The sequence below is a fragment of the Erythrolamprus reginae genome, unplaced genomic scaffold (assembly GCF_031021105.1).
Source record: "Erythrolamprus reginae isolate rEryReg1 unplaced genomic scaffold, rEryReg1.hap1 H_1, whole genome shotgun sequence".
Lineage (NCBI taxonomy): Eukaryota > Metazoa > Chordata > Lepidosauria > Squamata > Dipsadidae > Erythrolamprus > Erythrolamprus reginae.
Window position 1 is genome coordinate 2,481,050 of NW_027248462.1, and position 17,118 is coordinate 2,498,167.

General features: G+C 42.6%; 1 protein-coding gene across 1 annotated transcript in view; it reads right to left on the bottom strand.

Moving 5' to 3' along the window:
- Positions 1 to 3,758: 3,758 nt before the first annotated feature.
- LOC139155306 (vomeronasal type-2 receptor 26-like) overlaps positions 3,759 to 17,118 on the bottom strand; it is a 29,668-nt gene continuing 16,308 nt past the window's right edge. Inside the window, exons 5-6 of the mRNA XM_070730426.1 lie at positions 7,494 to 7,620; positions 3,759 to 4,660 (exon numbers count right to left, since the gene is read on the bottom strand). Of these exons, the coding sequence (XP_070586527.1) occupies positions 3,759 to 4,660; positions 7,494 to 7,620 (1,029 nt within the window). The remainder of the gene's footprint in view (positions 4,661 to 7,493; positions 7,621 to 17,118) is intronic.

Sequence of the window (17,118 nt, forward strand, 5' to 3'; positions counted from 1 at the left end):
TTCTAACCAGAATCCAGAACGTTGGAGCGATCGGTGCTTGTCAGCTTGATTCTTGTAGGCTCAGCAGCATTGATCAATGCTCTCTTGGTGTTTTCCCATCCTTTCTTTATGGGTTCCATCCATTCAGCCAGGACTTGGAAGTCCATAGGTAGTTCCGTCATGGAAATAAACTCTTGGCCACTAGTGATTTGGAAAGGGGCCAACCCGGTGCTGCTGTGAACAGCGTTATTATATGCTACTTCTGCAAATGGCAGCAATTCCACCCAGTCATATTATTGGTAATCTACATTAACAATGGAAGTACTGCACCATTGTATTAGTCCATTTTGATGCACCATTGGTACTTGGAAGGAAAGCTGAGCTAAACCCTTGCATGGATCCAATCAGGGATATGAATGTTTTTTGTGGATCCAATCAAACATTCTTTTACCTGAGTCTTCACATCACGCAGTGCTGGATCAAATGTTGAAGCTCAGGACTCCAACCAGAACCCCAAGCCCAGGGTGGCTGGATGAAATTTTTAGCTTAGATTCAGATTAATTGTCAGGGTTCCAGGTAACATTCAAATTTAAATCAGCGTCAAATTTAAATCAAGTCAAGGTATTCCTTAAAGTTCCAATTTATTTCAGAGCCGTCCTGGCACCTACATTGGGGAACCCGAATCTGAGCTTCCTACCCAGTTGAAAGTTCACATGCCTTACCCCTCCTCCCCATCCACAAACTTGTCACTTTGCCCACTCAGGTTGTGCTAGCATGGCAACTCTTTCTTCCACTTCCACCCACTGGTGGACATATGATGATCTTGAACCTCTTGAAGGAACCTCTTGGGAGGAACCCTCCCAAGTTCACATAACATCAGATCTTCTACAGATAGTGTGGCAAGCTGTTGGTTTATCACCAACTTCTGCATCGGCTTAATATCCAATTTAATCATTAGTATTCTGCATTCTTTATCTTTATAGATTAAGTTTGATTTTATTGTTTATATTGGGAGGAGGAGCTTCTGCAGGTGGTCATAATGGAGAGATTTTGGCTGGTTAAGAAGACTACAGTGGAATATTGTACATTTCTAAGATTTTTGACAGTTTTAGCCCAAACGTTGCTGGTTTAATAATAACTCTTCTTCACAGATGTCCTAGATTGCAGTTACTTGATAGAAAGGTACAGACCCTCTTTGATTTTCATTTTGTCTGCAAATTTTTGTATGTGTCCCTAGTGTCATCTACTGTTTTACATACTATGGACCATGTAGTCTGCACTAGTGTTACCCACTCAGCCAGACACACACATTGGAGTGACCATTGCAAAATTGCAGACTGTTGCAGCATAGCAATAAAGTCCTGGCCCATGGCAACATGAAATGGCATGAAGGGCTTTGTCTCTACGGAAATGGGGTGGTCAGTTTTACAGAGGATTGCCAAGGGGATGCATGAACTTCAGGGATGGAGAGCAAAGCAAGAGAAGGCACCATAGGCTACACTGCCCCAGCCCAACTCAATCTAGACCATCTGATCCATGGGTTAATGAGACAATTGGTTGTGCCTCCCCAACCAGCCTTTCTTGCCAGGTGCTGCTGTACTGGTGGCTCTGTCCTACCCAACTCTTCCCACTGCCATTTCCTGTGAACTTCCCAGAAGACGGCTGAAGTGAGGGGCAGATGGTAGTGCATTGGCCTCTCTGGTGCTCAGCTTATCTTCCTGGTGAGGCTCAGAGCACAGTTGCTATCATTGCTGCCCATCTCATCTTCTTGGTTTCTGCTCCAGGACCTTCACAGGCTGGGAAGCATCAGGGCATGCACCTACAAAGCTCACCAGCCTCAGCATCCACTGCTCCAGGCTGGTGTGAGGCCTTGATGGGGCAGAAAGTGGAGAGCTGGTGAATGGGCATGCTAGGCAGTCTTTAAGCCTCTCCAGAAAGGCAAGGCTAGTGGCAGCCAGAGCACTTTCTTCCTTTTCCCATTTCAAAAAAAAGAAAGAAAGAAGGAAGGAAGGAAGGAAAGAAAGAAAGAAACAAACAAAGAAAGAAGGTATTGTGAGTGGTTCATGCATCCAGCTCAGCTGGTCACAGGTTTTGAATACCAGGAGATGGAGGAATACTGACATCACAGCCCAGTGTTCTTATCATCTGAGTCTGAGAGTGAGAGTGAAGGAGAATTGGACACAGGGAAACCACCAGAGACTATAGAGCCCCCCCTCCCATTAAATATCTCTATGGGACATTTGGCCACACCCTGGCAGGATATAAGACAAGTTGATGAGTAAATGGGGTGTGGAATGACAATGCTCAGCATGGATGCTATAGTCTCAGAACAGAGAGCCGTGTCTGTTCCTTTGGATTTTCTTTCCAGTGTTTGGCTACAGCCCTGAAACTTCCCTTGTGTGTGAGAGTAATTTGTCAAAGCTGAAGAAACAATTAATGGAAGATTTATGACTTTATTCTGGTTTGCATTGCAGACTTTGCTGATAACGACAGAAATGCAGCCAGCCTGACATTCCTTCGCGATCAACTTTCTATTTCAGACTTGCTTGATAAATAGACTTGTTTATGCTTTCTTCTGAATCAGAATTTGATTCCTCAAAGCAAGGAAGGAAGGAAGGAAGGAAGGAAGGAAGGAAAGAAAGAAGGAAGGAAGGAAGACTTATGACCACAATTGAGCCCAAAATTTTGGTTGCTAAGCAAGAGTGTTGTTAATTGAGTTACACATTTTAAAACTTGGCCACACACATCTAGTCACCTGACCAAGCCAAACCCACCTGAAGGAGGTGGGGAGAACTGAGGATGGGTTTTTAGCACCAAGAGGGTGGTGGACTAAAAAAGGTTAGGAACCACTTTTCTACACGCTGACATTTAAGCAATGTAGTGATCCACTCTGACAATAGAATGGGTAGATATCCTTTGAAAGAGACAGATATAAGGAAGAAATGACCTGGGTACAGGACAACCACCAAGCTTGACCTGTACCCAGAAAGAAACTGCGAGCCTGTGTAGCTCACATAGAACAGTGCAACATGAACCAACTATGTGAAATTCAAAATTGCTCATCCAGACATTTTTTTGTTTTTTTTAAATATATTTTTATTGTTTTTCTCCACAATACATCCATACACACACCTTAATTCTTAACAAAAATACACATAAATATACATTTCTATTTGATATAACATACACCCATGTCTTAATTTGCACCTTTTATACTTTAATAACCCACCTGTTTTCCCCTTCTTTCCCCTTCTCCCCTTCCTTCTCTACTTCCTTTTCTCCCTATTAACCTTCCCCTAAGTATATCTATTTGCAATCCATCCTTTAGTTAACAGACAGGTAACTTATGTCCCTAATCCCGTTAAATTGTCTCTCAAAAAATAAAATAAAATGCAGGACAGGAATTTTCATGTTTTCCCATTTTAGACTATGGAAAATATAGAAATAATTTGTTAGCTCCTCCCCTCTTCTGCTCCCCCCTTTCTCCCCATGTGTGAGTGTGTGCAGTGTTCCCCAATTCAATCTTAATTATTTAACAGAATGAATTAAATACATTGATCCCTAAATTCCAATTTGCAAAATTAAAGAGAATCATAGCCTCATAATATCACAGATTTTCAGCTAATACTAAGTGAAGGATAATTTCACTGAGCTTTGCTCCTGTATCAGAAACTCACCCAAACATTTTTATCTCTTCAAAATCACAGACAAATTTACTAGAGCTTTAAACAAACACTTCTAAAATAAGGAAATAATTATAGAGGAGTTTAGTGCATATATTACAAACTTCTCTTGATGAGTTGCTCCCTGTTGTTTAGCTCTGGTCTAACAATAATTATGAAACATTTGGGGAAATATATGCAGACAAGCAATCCTGCACTAGAGGCCAAAATGGAGAAAACCTCCACAGCTACCATGTATTTGCCTTTGGTGCTCAGGTAGGATGGAACAAAAGAAATCCACACACTGCAGAAGATCAGCATGCTGAATGTGAGACATTTGGCCTCATTGAAACTGCTGGGGAGATTCCTGGAGAAAAAAGCTACAGTGAAACTGGCAACTGCCAGAAAGCCCATGTAGCCCAAGACACAGTAGAACATGGTAGCTGAGCCTTCATTGCACTGGAGTATGATTTCCTCAATTTCTGAATGGGTGTCAATATCAGGGAAAGGAGGAAATGTGAACAGCCACACTGTACAGATGGCTACTTGAATCAGGGAGCCAGAAAGAACAATGGAACTGGCCAGTCCTCTTCCCACCCAGTTCCTCATCCTGGATCCTGGCTTGGTGGCCATGAAAGCCAGAACTACAGTGATGGTTTTTCCTAGCACAGAAGACACAGCCACTGAGAAGATAATGCCAAAGCTAACTTGTCGAAAAAGACATATTATATTTCCGGGTGCAACAAGGAACTGCTGTGAGCAAAGAAAGCAGAGGAGCAGGGAGATGAGTAGAACATAGGTAAGATTTCTATTGTTGGCTTTGACGATGGGAGTATGATGATATCTCAAAAATGTTGCTAGCACCACAATTGTGCAAAGACAAAAGAAATTTGCCAGAATCATTAGATTTATTCCCATTGGTTCCTCATAGGATAAGAATGAAATGCTCTTGAGAAGACATGAATCTTGGTTCTTATTCGGATATTTACCTTCTGGGCATTTGGAACAGTCATTCATGTCTGAAATTTAAATTTAAATATGTAATGAAAGGCTCTGAAAAGCTAAAGAATCAATTCTCAACAAATGAATCAGCAAACTTGTGGAAAACTCTCAAAAACATCACCGGTTACAGAAAACTACCTTCCCAAGCTGAAGGAAATCAGCAACAGGCTAATGACCTGAATGTGTTCTACTGCAGGTTTGAAAAGAAACTACAGCCATCTATCTCCACAACTTCCATCCCAGACACACCACAACAGCCAAATCTTCTACAACTGAACCCATCCCATTGGGTTTACAACCACTGGTGATCACAGAAAAGGAACTGCAAGATGTATTTCACAGACAGAAGCCTGGAAAAGCACCAGGCCCAGACAAGATAACTCCTTCTGGCTTAAAAGTCTGTGCTGACCAATTGGCCCCCATCTTCACCCAAATCTTCAACAAATCACTAGGGATGTGCTATGTTCCTTCCTGCTTCAAACACTCTATTATCAACCTAATGCCAAAGAAGCTCTCCATCAAGCAACTGAATGACTACATACCAGTTGCTCTAATATCTGTAGTTATGAAAACTTTGAAAGGCTAGTGATGTCCCACTTGAAAACCATCAAGGATCCACTGTTAGAACCCCTGCAATTTGCATACCAAGCAAAGAGATCGACAGATGATGCTGTTAAATATGGCTCTGCACTACATCCTATAACATCTTGAATCTCCAAAGACCTATGTTATGGTCCTTTTTGTAGACTTTAGTTCACCATTCAATACAATCATACTGAACATTCTTTTAACTAAATCAGCTAACGATGCCTGAACACACCTATAAGTGGATCACAGGCTTCCTAAGAGACAGGAAGCAACAGGTGAAGCTAGGCAAAATCACATCAGACACCTGTACAATTAGCACAGCCCTCCCCCCCAAGGCTATGTAGTCTCACCACTTCTCTTCTTTCTATACTCCAAAGACTACATCCCAAATGAACCATCTGTTAAACTACTGAAGTTTGCAGACGGTACAACAGTGATTGGTCTCATTCAAGAAAACGATGAAACCACATACAGATGGGAGGCTGACCAACTAGCCTCGTGGTGTCACCGAACAGTCTAGAACTGAACATGCTCAAAACTGTAGAAATTGTGTTAGACTTTAGGAGAAATCCTCCCATCCTACCACCTCTCACAATACTAGCCAACACAGTATCAACAGTAGAGACCTTCAAATTTCTAGGTTCTATCATATCTCAAGACCTAAAATGGTCACCTAACAACAAAAATGTCATCAAAAAAGCATAACAAAAATGTTCATTCTGTGCCAACTCAGGAAGCTCAATCTGCCCAAGGAGCTGCTGATACAGTTCTACAGAGGAGTCTGTCATCTGCACCTCTATAACTGTCTGGTTTGATTCTGCAACCCAACAAGACCGACACAGACTTTCAGAGGATAATCAGAACTGCAGAAAAATCAATTTTTGCCAACCTGCCTTCCATTGAGGACTTGTATACTGCACGAGTCAAAAAGATTGCTGTGAAAATATTTACTGGCCCCTCGCATCCTGGACATAAACTTTTTTAACTCCTACCTTCAAAATGTCGCTACAGAACACTCACACCAAAACAACTACACACAAAAACAGTTTTTTCCCGAATGACTCTGTTAAACAAATAATTCCCTCAACACTGTCAAACTATTTACTAAGTCTGCACTACTAATACTACTAGTTTTTTCCTCATCGTTCGTATCACCCATTTCCTCCCACTTATGACTGTATGACCATAACTCATTGCTTGTATTCTTAAGACTTTTATTAATATTGATTGTTTCCTCATTGCTTACTTGACCACTATGGCAATCATTATTTATTTATTTATTTATTATTTATTTATTATTCAGATTTGTATGCCGCCCCTCTCCGCGGACTCGGGGCGGCTCACAACAAGGCATAAACAAATCGTAACAAATCCAAATAAATTTAAATATTTTAAAAAGTTTAAAAGAGAACCCCAATATACTAACAAGCACACATTAAGTATTGTACCTCATGATTCTTGATAAATTATCTTTTTTTTTAATGTACACTGAGAGCATATGCACCAAAGCCGCCCTGAGCCTGTGGAGAGGGGTAGCAAATAAATCCAATAAATAAATAAGGAGAGTGGAAGGGGGGGCAACAGCCATTGTGATCTCCGGAAAGTTAGTATTAAAATCCCTATTGAATATGTAGTTGATCTTATGTAATGCTGCTCATAGGCCCACCCTTCCTTCCCTTCTGCAATTAGCTTTGTTGTTTCCATCTTAGTCATGCTAACAAATGGAATTGCTGTTGCTTCTTTCCCTAAGCTAAGTAATTTTAGTAGTTTTAAATAAATTTTAAATGTTGCGGAGAGCATGATGGCTGTTGCCCCTTTATTTATAAATATATCTGGAACTCGCATTTTTAGGACAATTCTTGATGTGTGTGTATGTATGTATATGTATGAGCATATGTATATGTATACGTATACGTATATGTATACGTATATGTATACGTATATGTATATGTATACGTATATGTATACGTATATATTGATTCACATAGATATGGAATAATACACAGTTATAGAAATGAGAAGTTTACACCAGTGTAAGAGAAATTAAAATATTATTTTAATAAATTATATTAGCTACTTCGCTTTTTCTTTTGTTAAACCAGAACCAATTTTAAATTTTTTGCTCAAAGTCGTCCAATTGGAAGAATTGTCCTAAAAATATGAGTTCTTCAATTTGCTAAGAGATGTGAAAATACAACTACAGCAATTATAACTCAGATTTCTGTGCAGTTATAACAAAACTTGATTCATGAAGCTTCTTACCTTTCTGGCTTGACATTTTCTCTTTGGGACATGGATGACAGTCATAACAGCAAAATGGCTTTCCTTTCTGTTTTCTTTTGAAATACCCAGGGAGGCAGCTCTCAGTACAAATTGAAATAGGAATCCTCTAGCAATAAGTGAAATAAAAAGGAAAATGTTAACATTCATTCAGGTACTTGGAAAAATAGATAGAAAAATAATTGGATTTTAATGTTTGGCAAATAATGAATGCTAATTCTACCTTCAGTTCTTTTCTTCTTCATCATCAATATCATCATCATCATCATCATCACCACCACCACAAAAATCAATCTTCATTTTTTGTTTTATTTTACTGATTACAATTTTTCCTAAACTGAGAAATAGTTTTGGCTTAAAGAATGTCCCATGCTGAATTATTTTCATGGTACTCAGTTTAATCAAAGTCTTTTTTCTGGACATGTAATCTTTTACACTTTGGGCAATTAGATATTTTAAATACAGGAAGTTCTTGATTTTTGGCAATCAATTTCCAATCAAAGTTATGACCGACACCTCAAAATGTTGTTGTAATCCAATTCCTGAGTATTGACAAGCAGCCCCTAATATCATATGACTGCATTCATGCATTCAGCAATTGGCCCACAATAACAGATCTTTACAAAATCCTGTAATCATGTCACCACAATTTGCAATATTTTCACTGAAAACCAATATTTTCCATTTCCGATTCATGGCAGTGAGAGGGGAGAAGGGGCGCCCTTTCTCAAGGGGTGGAGCTAGCCTCCAGGTGTGTGGGTTAAGACCGCCTAGTGACATGTTAGGACTGAATCATAAGCTTTAAAAATAATTAGCCTCCATTGTTCCCCCTTTTTTGATGAAAGCAATGAAGATTCTGTATGCTATTCTGCTATGTGTGTATTGTCATTGAATATCTCTATTTTCTCAACCACAGGCCTGTTTTCAGGGCAGGCCTTAGCGGCTAGCTCCACCCATTGAAAAAGGGTGTATCAGGGTATACCAATGCCCCTTCTCCAAGAAAGGTGGAGCTAGTCTCCAAGTGTGTGGGACAAACCAAAGTTAGACCCTTTTATACGGGTGGGGTACCTGGGCCTATTTGGGACCTTTTGCTAGTATAATCTGCTGCAGTACCCCATGGCCAAAGCCTGTGTCCTCAGAGACATAAGCCTCTATCTTGTAATGTCTAATGAAAGGGACCAGAAACTCCCATGCTGCTCCCTTACGAATCTCCTCAATGGAGACCCTGGTATACCAGTCAGCCAATGTGGCAGCGCTACAGGTTGAGTGGGCAGTGATCCCTGGGGGGGTGGGGGTGGAAACCCTGCCATTTGATATGCCAAGGAAACTTAGGAAAGAGTCCTTCATAGACAACTGCCCACTACCTTATGGCTGAGCACAGCCAGTTTAAGGGAAAGGAACAGTGCTTTCAATTTGCAGACCAGGTTCATCCTGTGTATGTAAGTTGACAGAGCCTTTCTTACGTCTAGTTTGTGTCATGTCAATTCCTACTCTGTCCTCGGATTCTTGTAGAATGTGGAAAGAGCCATATCTTGCTTGCTATGAAAAATGGAGTCTACCTTTGGACTGAATGTGGGGTCCAGTTGACAGAATACCCTATCTAGGTAGAAGGTGCACTGGTCTCTCCTGATAGAAAGAGCAGCTAGTTCCAATATTCTGTGAGCCAAAGTGACAGCAACTAGGAATGCCATCATGATAGGAAGAGATTCCAATGGTTGTAATTGATCCCTGATGAGAGCATTGACAACCAGGGCCAGGTCCCAAGATGAAAACCTGTGTACTACCAGGGGCATAGTTCAGATACCCCTTAGAAGAATTGTTTGATTAGATCATGCCCTGCCATTGATTCCAGGGACTTCAGGATTATAGGTAGTGCCATCACCTGGAGCCATAATGAGTTGATGGATAGGCCTAGTTATAGGTCCCATTTCAGGAACCTGAATATGTCTATTATGGAAAGTTCCAGAGAAGACTGAGCAACCCCCTACAGAAGCTACTCCAGGTGGAGGAATACATGCATTTGGTGCAAGGTCTTCTAGCAGCTAGCATGATTTCATGATCTCAGAGTGAACTGCTCAAGCACCAAGCAGTTATTGCAACCAGCCTGGATCTGGGTGTTGGATGGACCCTTGTGATAGCAACCATTCTGTTGCTGGGATTTCTCTATGGAGAGTCATGCTAGGTCCATGAACCATGCCCTCTTGGGCTAGTCAGCCAGCACTAGGGTCTCTGCCTGCTCCTATATTACCTTCCCTACTAATCTGGGTATGACTGGAAGAGGGGGAATGTGTATAGTAGTCCCCTCAGCTAGGGGAAACAGAGGGCATCAATCCCCTCAGCACCCAGAATCTTGAACCTTGTCCAGAACCTGAGCAACTGAGCATTGTAGGGGGTGGTGAATAGATCTATTACTCGTCTCCCAAACCAAGAGATCAGTTGTCTGAATGTCCTCAGGTGCAGAGACCACTCTGCCTGATTGATGTTGTGACAACTGAGCCAATCTTCTGTGACACGGTCTACCTCTGAAATGTGTTCTGCCATGATGGAAAGGATGTGGGCCTCTGCCCATAGACCCAGAGACATGGCCTTGTCTCTTAGTTGTTTGGACACAGTACCCCCTTGTCTGTTTATGTGGGCCTTGGTCATAATGGAATAACTGTGTGTTGCCTGGTATATAGGTATATCACCAGTCACTCAAACTGAGATGTCAATTGTCTGAACACCCTTGGGTGCAGACGCCACTCTGGCTGATAAATGTCATGGCAACTGAGCCAGTCCACACTGATGTTGTCTACCCCTGAAATACGCTCTGCTGTAATGGGTTATAGGTGTTTTTTCACCCATAAACATAGAGCCATGCCCCCCGTCCTCAACTGTCTGGACACTGTGGGCCTTGGGTGTTACATTGTGCATCAATATCAGTACGTGGTGGCCCCACCAGTGATGTTTGAAGTATTCAAGATCCAGGGTGACTGCCTGCAATTCTAGGAGATTAATGCTGCACTCTGCCACCTCTAAGGTCCAGTTGCCCTGGGCCACCTCATTTCCCAGGTGAGCTCCCAAAACCCAGAGTACTGTACTTGCATTTATTGTGAGCATTTCTTCTTGAGGTTCTATGAAGCAGGTCCCTTTGTTGATTGGCTGAGAGTTCCAGCACTCCAGTGACACTCAGACTTTCCTGCTCACTAGAAGGAGAGAAGAAATCACTGGAGATCCCCAGAGTGGAGATTTGCCCAGGGAACAATGTGAATAGCAGAAATCATTTTCCCTAGGAGAGAGGCTAGGGTTTGTAGTTGCAAGGTAGACAAGTCCTTCATGACTGCAACCGATTCTAATGGACTAACCCTCGGTTCCTAGGATAGGCAAGTTATGCCTTCCATGGAGTCTATGATGGCTCCTAGATGTGTCAGTCTCATGGAGGGGACTAGTTGGCTCTAGGCTCTATTAATCAGGAACCATGCCCTTTCAGGACCTCGCACATGATCCTAACATCCTAGGTGAGGCGACCTGTATAGAAAAGGTCTCCCCTCACCCGCAAGATGCGGTTACTGATGATGGGAATATCTAAACAGTATGTGGAGGTAAATCTCTGAGAGATTGATCAGATGGGGCAGATGTCCCTGGCTGATTCCTCCCCCAGACAGTGTAAAGCATGTGCTTCTTAATTCCCCTTTTTTACCATATGCTTATTGGGGTGCTTCGAGTTGCCCCCCATCCACCAGGCAGCTTGTATGTTAGAAAGCAGGTGGAGAAGATCCCCTGACCCCGTCGGCCCTTGAGCACACTTGCGTGGGATTGCCAGGCTTGCAGCCATCTGGAGTCTGGTATGAGCAAGTCATGTTGGGGTGGAACCTTATTGACTGCTAATTATTTACTTACTAGGCTATGAAGTTAGTGGCACAAGGTTGGTCACACTCCAGGAGTGTCTTAGCTGGGTGAAAGCGCCCACTTTAACAGATGAAAGCCTAAGGCTAGCATCAGCATAGATAACAGCAAATAACCTTATATTGAAATAGCCACTGTCTTCCCCTACACTGATTTAATGGATGAGATTTCTGTGAAATCAAGTATTTCCCATATGAGTTAGCCTTTTGAAATTGGCCTGGTTATCTAGTTCATTTGTTAGTGTTACACACTACAATAATAATAATTAATAATAATAATAATAATTTATTGGATTAGTATGCCGCCCCTCTCCATAGACTCGGGGCGGCTAACAACAATGATAAAAACAGCATGTGACAATCCAATAATAAAACAACTAAAAACCCTTATTTATAAAAACCAAACATACACACAAACATACCATGCATAACTTGTAATGGCCTAGGGGGAAGAAATATCTCAACTCCCACATGCCTGGCAGTATAAATGAGTCTTGAGTAGTTTATGAAAGACAGGGAGGGTGGGGGCAATTCTAATCTCTAGGGGGAGTTGGTTCCATAGGGCCGGGGCTGCCACAGAGAAGGTTCTTCCCCTGGGGCCCGCCAAACGACATTGTTTAGTCGACGGGTCCTGGAGAAGGCCAACTCTGTGGGACCCTATCGGTCACTGGGATTCGTGCGGTAGCAGGCGGTTCCGGAGGTAATCTGGTCCAATGCCAAGTAGGGCTTTAAATGTCATGACCAACACTTTGAATTGTGACCGGAAACTGATCAGCAGCCAATGCAAGCCACGGAGTGTTGAAGAAACATGGCGAATCTTGGAAGCCCCTGATGGCTCTCGCGGCTGTGTTCTGCACAATCTAAAGTTTCCGAACATTTTTCAAAGGTAGCCCCATGTAGACAGCATTGCAGTAATCGAACCTCGAGGTGATGAGGGCATGAGTGACTGTGAGCAGTGACTCCCTGTCCAAATAGGGCCGCAAGTGGTGCACCAGGCGAACCTGGGCAAACACCCTCCTCGCCAAAGCTGAAAGATGATGTTCCAATGTCAGCTGTGGATCGAGGAGGACGCCCAATTTGCGAACCCTCTCTGAGGGGGTTAACATTTCCCCCCCAGGGTAATGGACGGACAGATAGAATTGTCCTTGGGAAGCAAGACTCACAGCCATTCCATCTTGTCTGGGTTGAGTTTGAGTCTGTTGACACCCATCCAGGCCCAAAAAGCCTCCAGGCACCGGTACATCACTTCCACTGCTTCGTTGACTGGACATGGGGTGGAGATGTATAGCTGGGTATCATCTGCGTACTGATGATATCTCACTCCATGCCCTTGGATGATCTCACCCAGTGGTTTCATGTAGATATTAAATAGCAGGGGGGAGAGGACCGACCCCTGAGGCACCCCACAAGGGAGAGACCTAGAGGTCGACCTTTGACCCCCCACTAACACCGACTGCGACCGACCACACTGCTGAGGGCCTAGATAATTGGCTTCTTCCAAGGACCGTTGGAGTTGGAGTGCCACCACCTTCTCAACAGCCTTCCCCATAAAGGGGAATTTGGAGACTGGACAGTAGTTGTTGAGCACGGCTGGGTCCAGGGAAGGCTTCTTGAGGAGGGGGTGCACAAGTGCATCCTTATAAGGTGCCAGGAAGGACCCCCTCCCCTAGGAGGCATTGACAATCTCCTGGACCCAGCTCCGTGTCACCTCTCGGCTGGCCGAAACCAACCAGGAGGGACACGGATCCAATAAACAGGTGGCGGACCTCGCAGCTCCAATGGCCTTGTCCACTTCATCAGGTGTCACCAAGTCAAACTCCTTCCAGATGGATGGACAAAGACGTTTAGCCCCAGTTACCTCGACTGACTCATTGTCAGCCGATACTGCTATGAAACTGGAGTCGAGGTCCGCCCGGATCCGAGCGACTTTATCAGCGAAAAACAAGTTAAATTCCTTGGCACTGCCCTGTAAGGGCTCCCTTACTCCCCCCTGATTTAGAAGGGAGCGGGTCACCCTAAACAGATCAGCTGGGCAGGATTCCGCTGATGCAATCATGGCGGCATGATATGCACATCTTGCTGCCTTGAGCGCCACTTTGTAGGTCTTAATAAAAGCTCTTACAAGTGTTCGATCGGAGTCAGACTTACTCTTTCTCCATTGCTTCTCTAGACGTCTCTTCTGGCGTTTCCACTCCTGGAGCTCCTTGTTGAACCATGGAGCTGTATGGGATCTAGTGCCACAGAGAGGTCGCAGTGGTGCAATTCAGTCAAGAGCCTCTGCTGCAGCCTTGTTCCAGGACTCAGCAAGAGATTTCGCCAAGCTGTGGACGAGTGAATCTGGTAGATCCCCAAGCACCCCTCTGAAAGCTCTCTGGTTCCATCAGGCATGTGGGGCAAAACCTCCTAATCGGTTCCGCCTCCCTGTGGGGGAGGATTGGAGCCAGGAAATCGAGCCACAGTAGAAAATGGTCTGACCATGACAAAGACAATATTTCTAAGCCCCTTAGTCTCAGACCATTACTCAATTGCTCCGAGAGGAATACCATGTCGGGTGTGTGTCCCCCCTCATAAGTCGGACCCTGAACTACTTGGCTCAGGTCCATGGTTGTCATGGTGGCCATGAACTCCTGTGCCAGTCCAGAGGAACCGCCGAGTGACAGCAGATTGAAGTCCTACAGGACAATAAGTCCGGGGAACTCCACCGCCAACCTGGCCACCTCCTCAAGCAGCACAGGCAGGACTGTTGAGACGCAGCTGGGAGGCAGATATGTGAGTAACAAGCTCACCTGAACCCCTAAGTCCAACTTCACAAGGAGCAATGAGTCTATGCAGGTGAAGAGTCTCCTTGGCTACAATAGCCATTCCCCCCTTCCCTGGGGTCAAGGCTGATGCTATCCCTGAAACCCAGCTGGGCATATTTCCGAGAGAGGAACTCCTCCCTCTGGGCCCAGCCAGGTTTCAGTCACACATGTCCAATGCCCACCTGCCTGCCTACTGCTCTCAGTTAAAAGGGCCGCACTTGTAGGAGAGGGAAGATCTGACTTAAAAAGCTAGGCTTTGCAGAAAATGGGAGGCAGAAACTGGGAACAAATCCTGAAATAGTTTGGGTTTTTTTAAATAGGAAAAATCACCTTTAGTGTTTTTAATTAAGTGGTGTTATTCTCAAGTGTGGAAGTGGTGGTACGTTTTAAGAACGCCGTGGGACATGGGACAAATCGCTAAAAATCGGGACTGTCCCACATAACGTGGGATGTCTGCTCACTTTACCCATGTCTGGAGTGGCTTAGCCTGGCCTGTTTCCTGACCCAAGGCTGCACACTTCTTTGCCAGCGCACTTCCTGCACAATCATCCTGACCTGGTTATGATGATTTAACCCTGGTACCTCCTCACATTTACTATACACTTGTTACCCTCTGGATCCTTTTAGACTTGGAGTATAAAAAGGTTTGTTCTAGCTACTGGAATGGTCTTTTTGAATACTTATTTCACTAGTATACTAATTTGAACATTTCTGAACACAATGAAATGAAAATTGAAGTGAGAAAAATAATGATTATTTGTTTATTTTGCTTATCAAACCCCGCCCCCCGTTTTTGTGAAATTTTGTTCATTTTCATCTAGATTAGGCTGCAAAATCTGCCCTTTTTACCATCTTTGGTATTGGGAAACTAATTTAAACATTTCTGAATATAATGAAATGAAAATTGAAATGAAAAAATTGATGCTTATTTGTTTATTTTGCTCAGAAACCCCCCCCCCATGGCTGTGTGCCCTTTTTTCATAGATAGAATAGCCTGCCAAATCAGAATTTTTTCACCATCTTTGGCATTGGCATATTAATTTGAACATTTCTGAACATAATGAAATAAAAAAAATATGTTTTGAACACTTGGAGTCCTCCGGGTCATATGTGACCCTGAGTAAAAAAGGTTGGTTCTAGCTACTGGAATGGTTTTCTTGAATACTTTTTTCACTAGTATACTAATTTGAATATTTCTGATCACAATGAAATGAAAATTGAAGTGAAAAAATTAATGCCTATTTGTTTATTTTGCTCATCAAATCCCACCACCCCCGTTTTTGTGAAATTTTGTTAATTTTCATCTAGAGTAGGCTGCAAAATCTGACTTGTTTACAATCTTTGGTATTGGGAAACTACTTTGAACATTTCTGAACACAATGATATGAAATTTGAAGTGAAAAAAGTAATGCTTATTTGTTTATTTTGCTCATAAAAGCTCGCCCCTCCATTTTTGTGCAATTTTGTTCATTTTTATCTTGATTAGCCTGCAAAATCAGAATTTTTTGAGCATCTTTGGCATTGGCATACTAATTTGAACATTCTGACCATAATGAAATGAAAATTAAAATTAGAAAAAATGATGTTTGCAAAGATTATACACTTGTGCTTCTCTGGGTCCTTTTAGACCCAAAGTATAAAAAGGTTGGTTCTAACTACTGGAATGTGTTTTTTTTTTTAATACTTTTTTCACTAGTACACTAATGTGAACATCCCTGATCACAAACAAATGAAAAATGAAATTGAAAAAAGGGATTTTGCTGGCTAATCTATCTATAATTTGAAATAATTGCACACAGCCAGGGGGGCAAAATAAACAAATAATCATTATTTTTTTTATTTCAATTTTCATATCATTATGTTCAGAAATGTTCAAATTAGTTTCCCAATACCAAAGATGGTCATAAAAGGCAGATTTTGCAGCCTAATCTAGATGAAAATGAACAAAGTTTCACAAAAACGGGGGGCAGGGTTCTATCTAATCTATTTTTCAAACTTGGGTCTTCTTCGGGCCTGCAGAGTAGCCAGGTACCTGCTGACATTCAGGTGTTGAAAGAGGAATGCTAAGGAAGGGGTGAGCAGAAAGGGCTCTGCCCCTGTCTGCACAAGCCCATGCCTCCCTGAGGGCATCCACTGGCAGAGGCCAGTTCAAGCAGGGATCACCCAGTTTCCTCTCCCACCTCACTCCCACAAGAACCAATTATTAAATTATTTAAATTCTATTATTGATATACTAAGGTGATACACTATCCTCACCACTGTTCTGCATAGACTTGAGTCCCTCAGTCTGATGCCACAAGGACTGGATAGAGATACTGAGCTACCATCAGCTGCATCCTCTACCTGGATGATATCAAGTTGAGTCATCATAATTAGGAGGTTGTGAGTTTGATCCTAGGTAGAGACAGATGTATGTTCTCCCACTTGGGCAAGGGGTTGGACTAGATGGCCTGCAAGATCCTTCCAACTCTGTTAATCTATTAAATGTCTGACAACAAAATAAAAAAATGAAATGAAACAAAACAAAACAGTGGATTGTTTACAGAAGTTTTAATGCTCCAACACTGGAAGTTTTTAAGAAGATGTTGGATAACGATTTGTCTGAATTGGTGTAGGGTTTCCTGCTTAAGCAGGGTGTTGGAGTAGCAGACCTCAAAGGTCCCTTCCAACTCTGTTATCCTATCCTATCCTATCCTGAAATGAAATAATGAAATAAAATGAAAATTAACATAACATAACATGACATGACATGACATGACATGACAACATAAGATAAAGATTGGGGAACACTGTATTAGAGTAATGTATGTAGAAGTACTTTCACTATATCTCTATATTTCCAATGACTTTAAAATTTACTGCAACCTATCTATGGAAACTTAGTAAAATTTTGTGTAATGGAATAGGTAATACTTCTTTTCA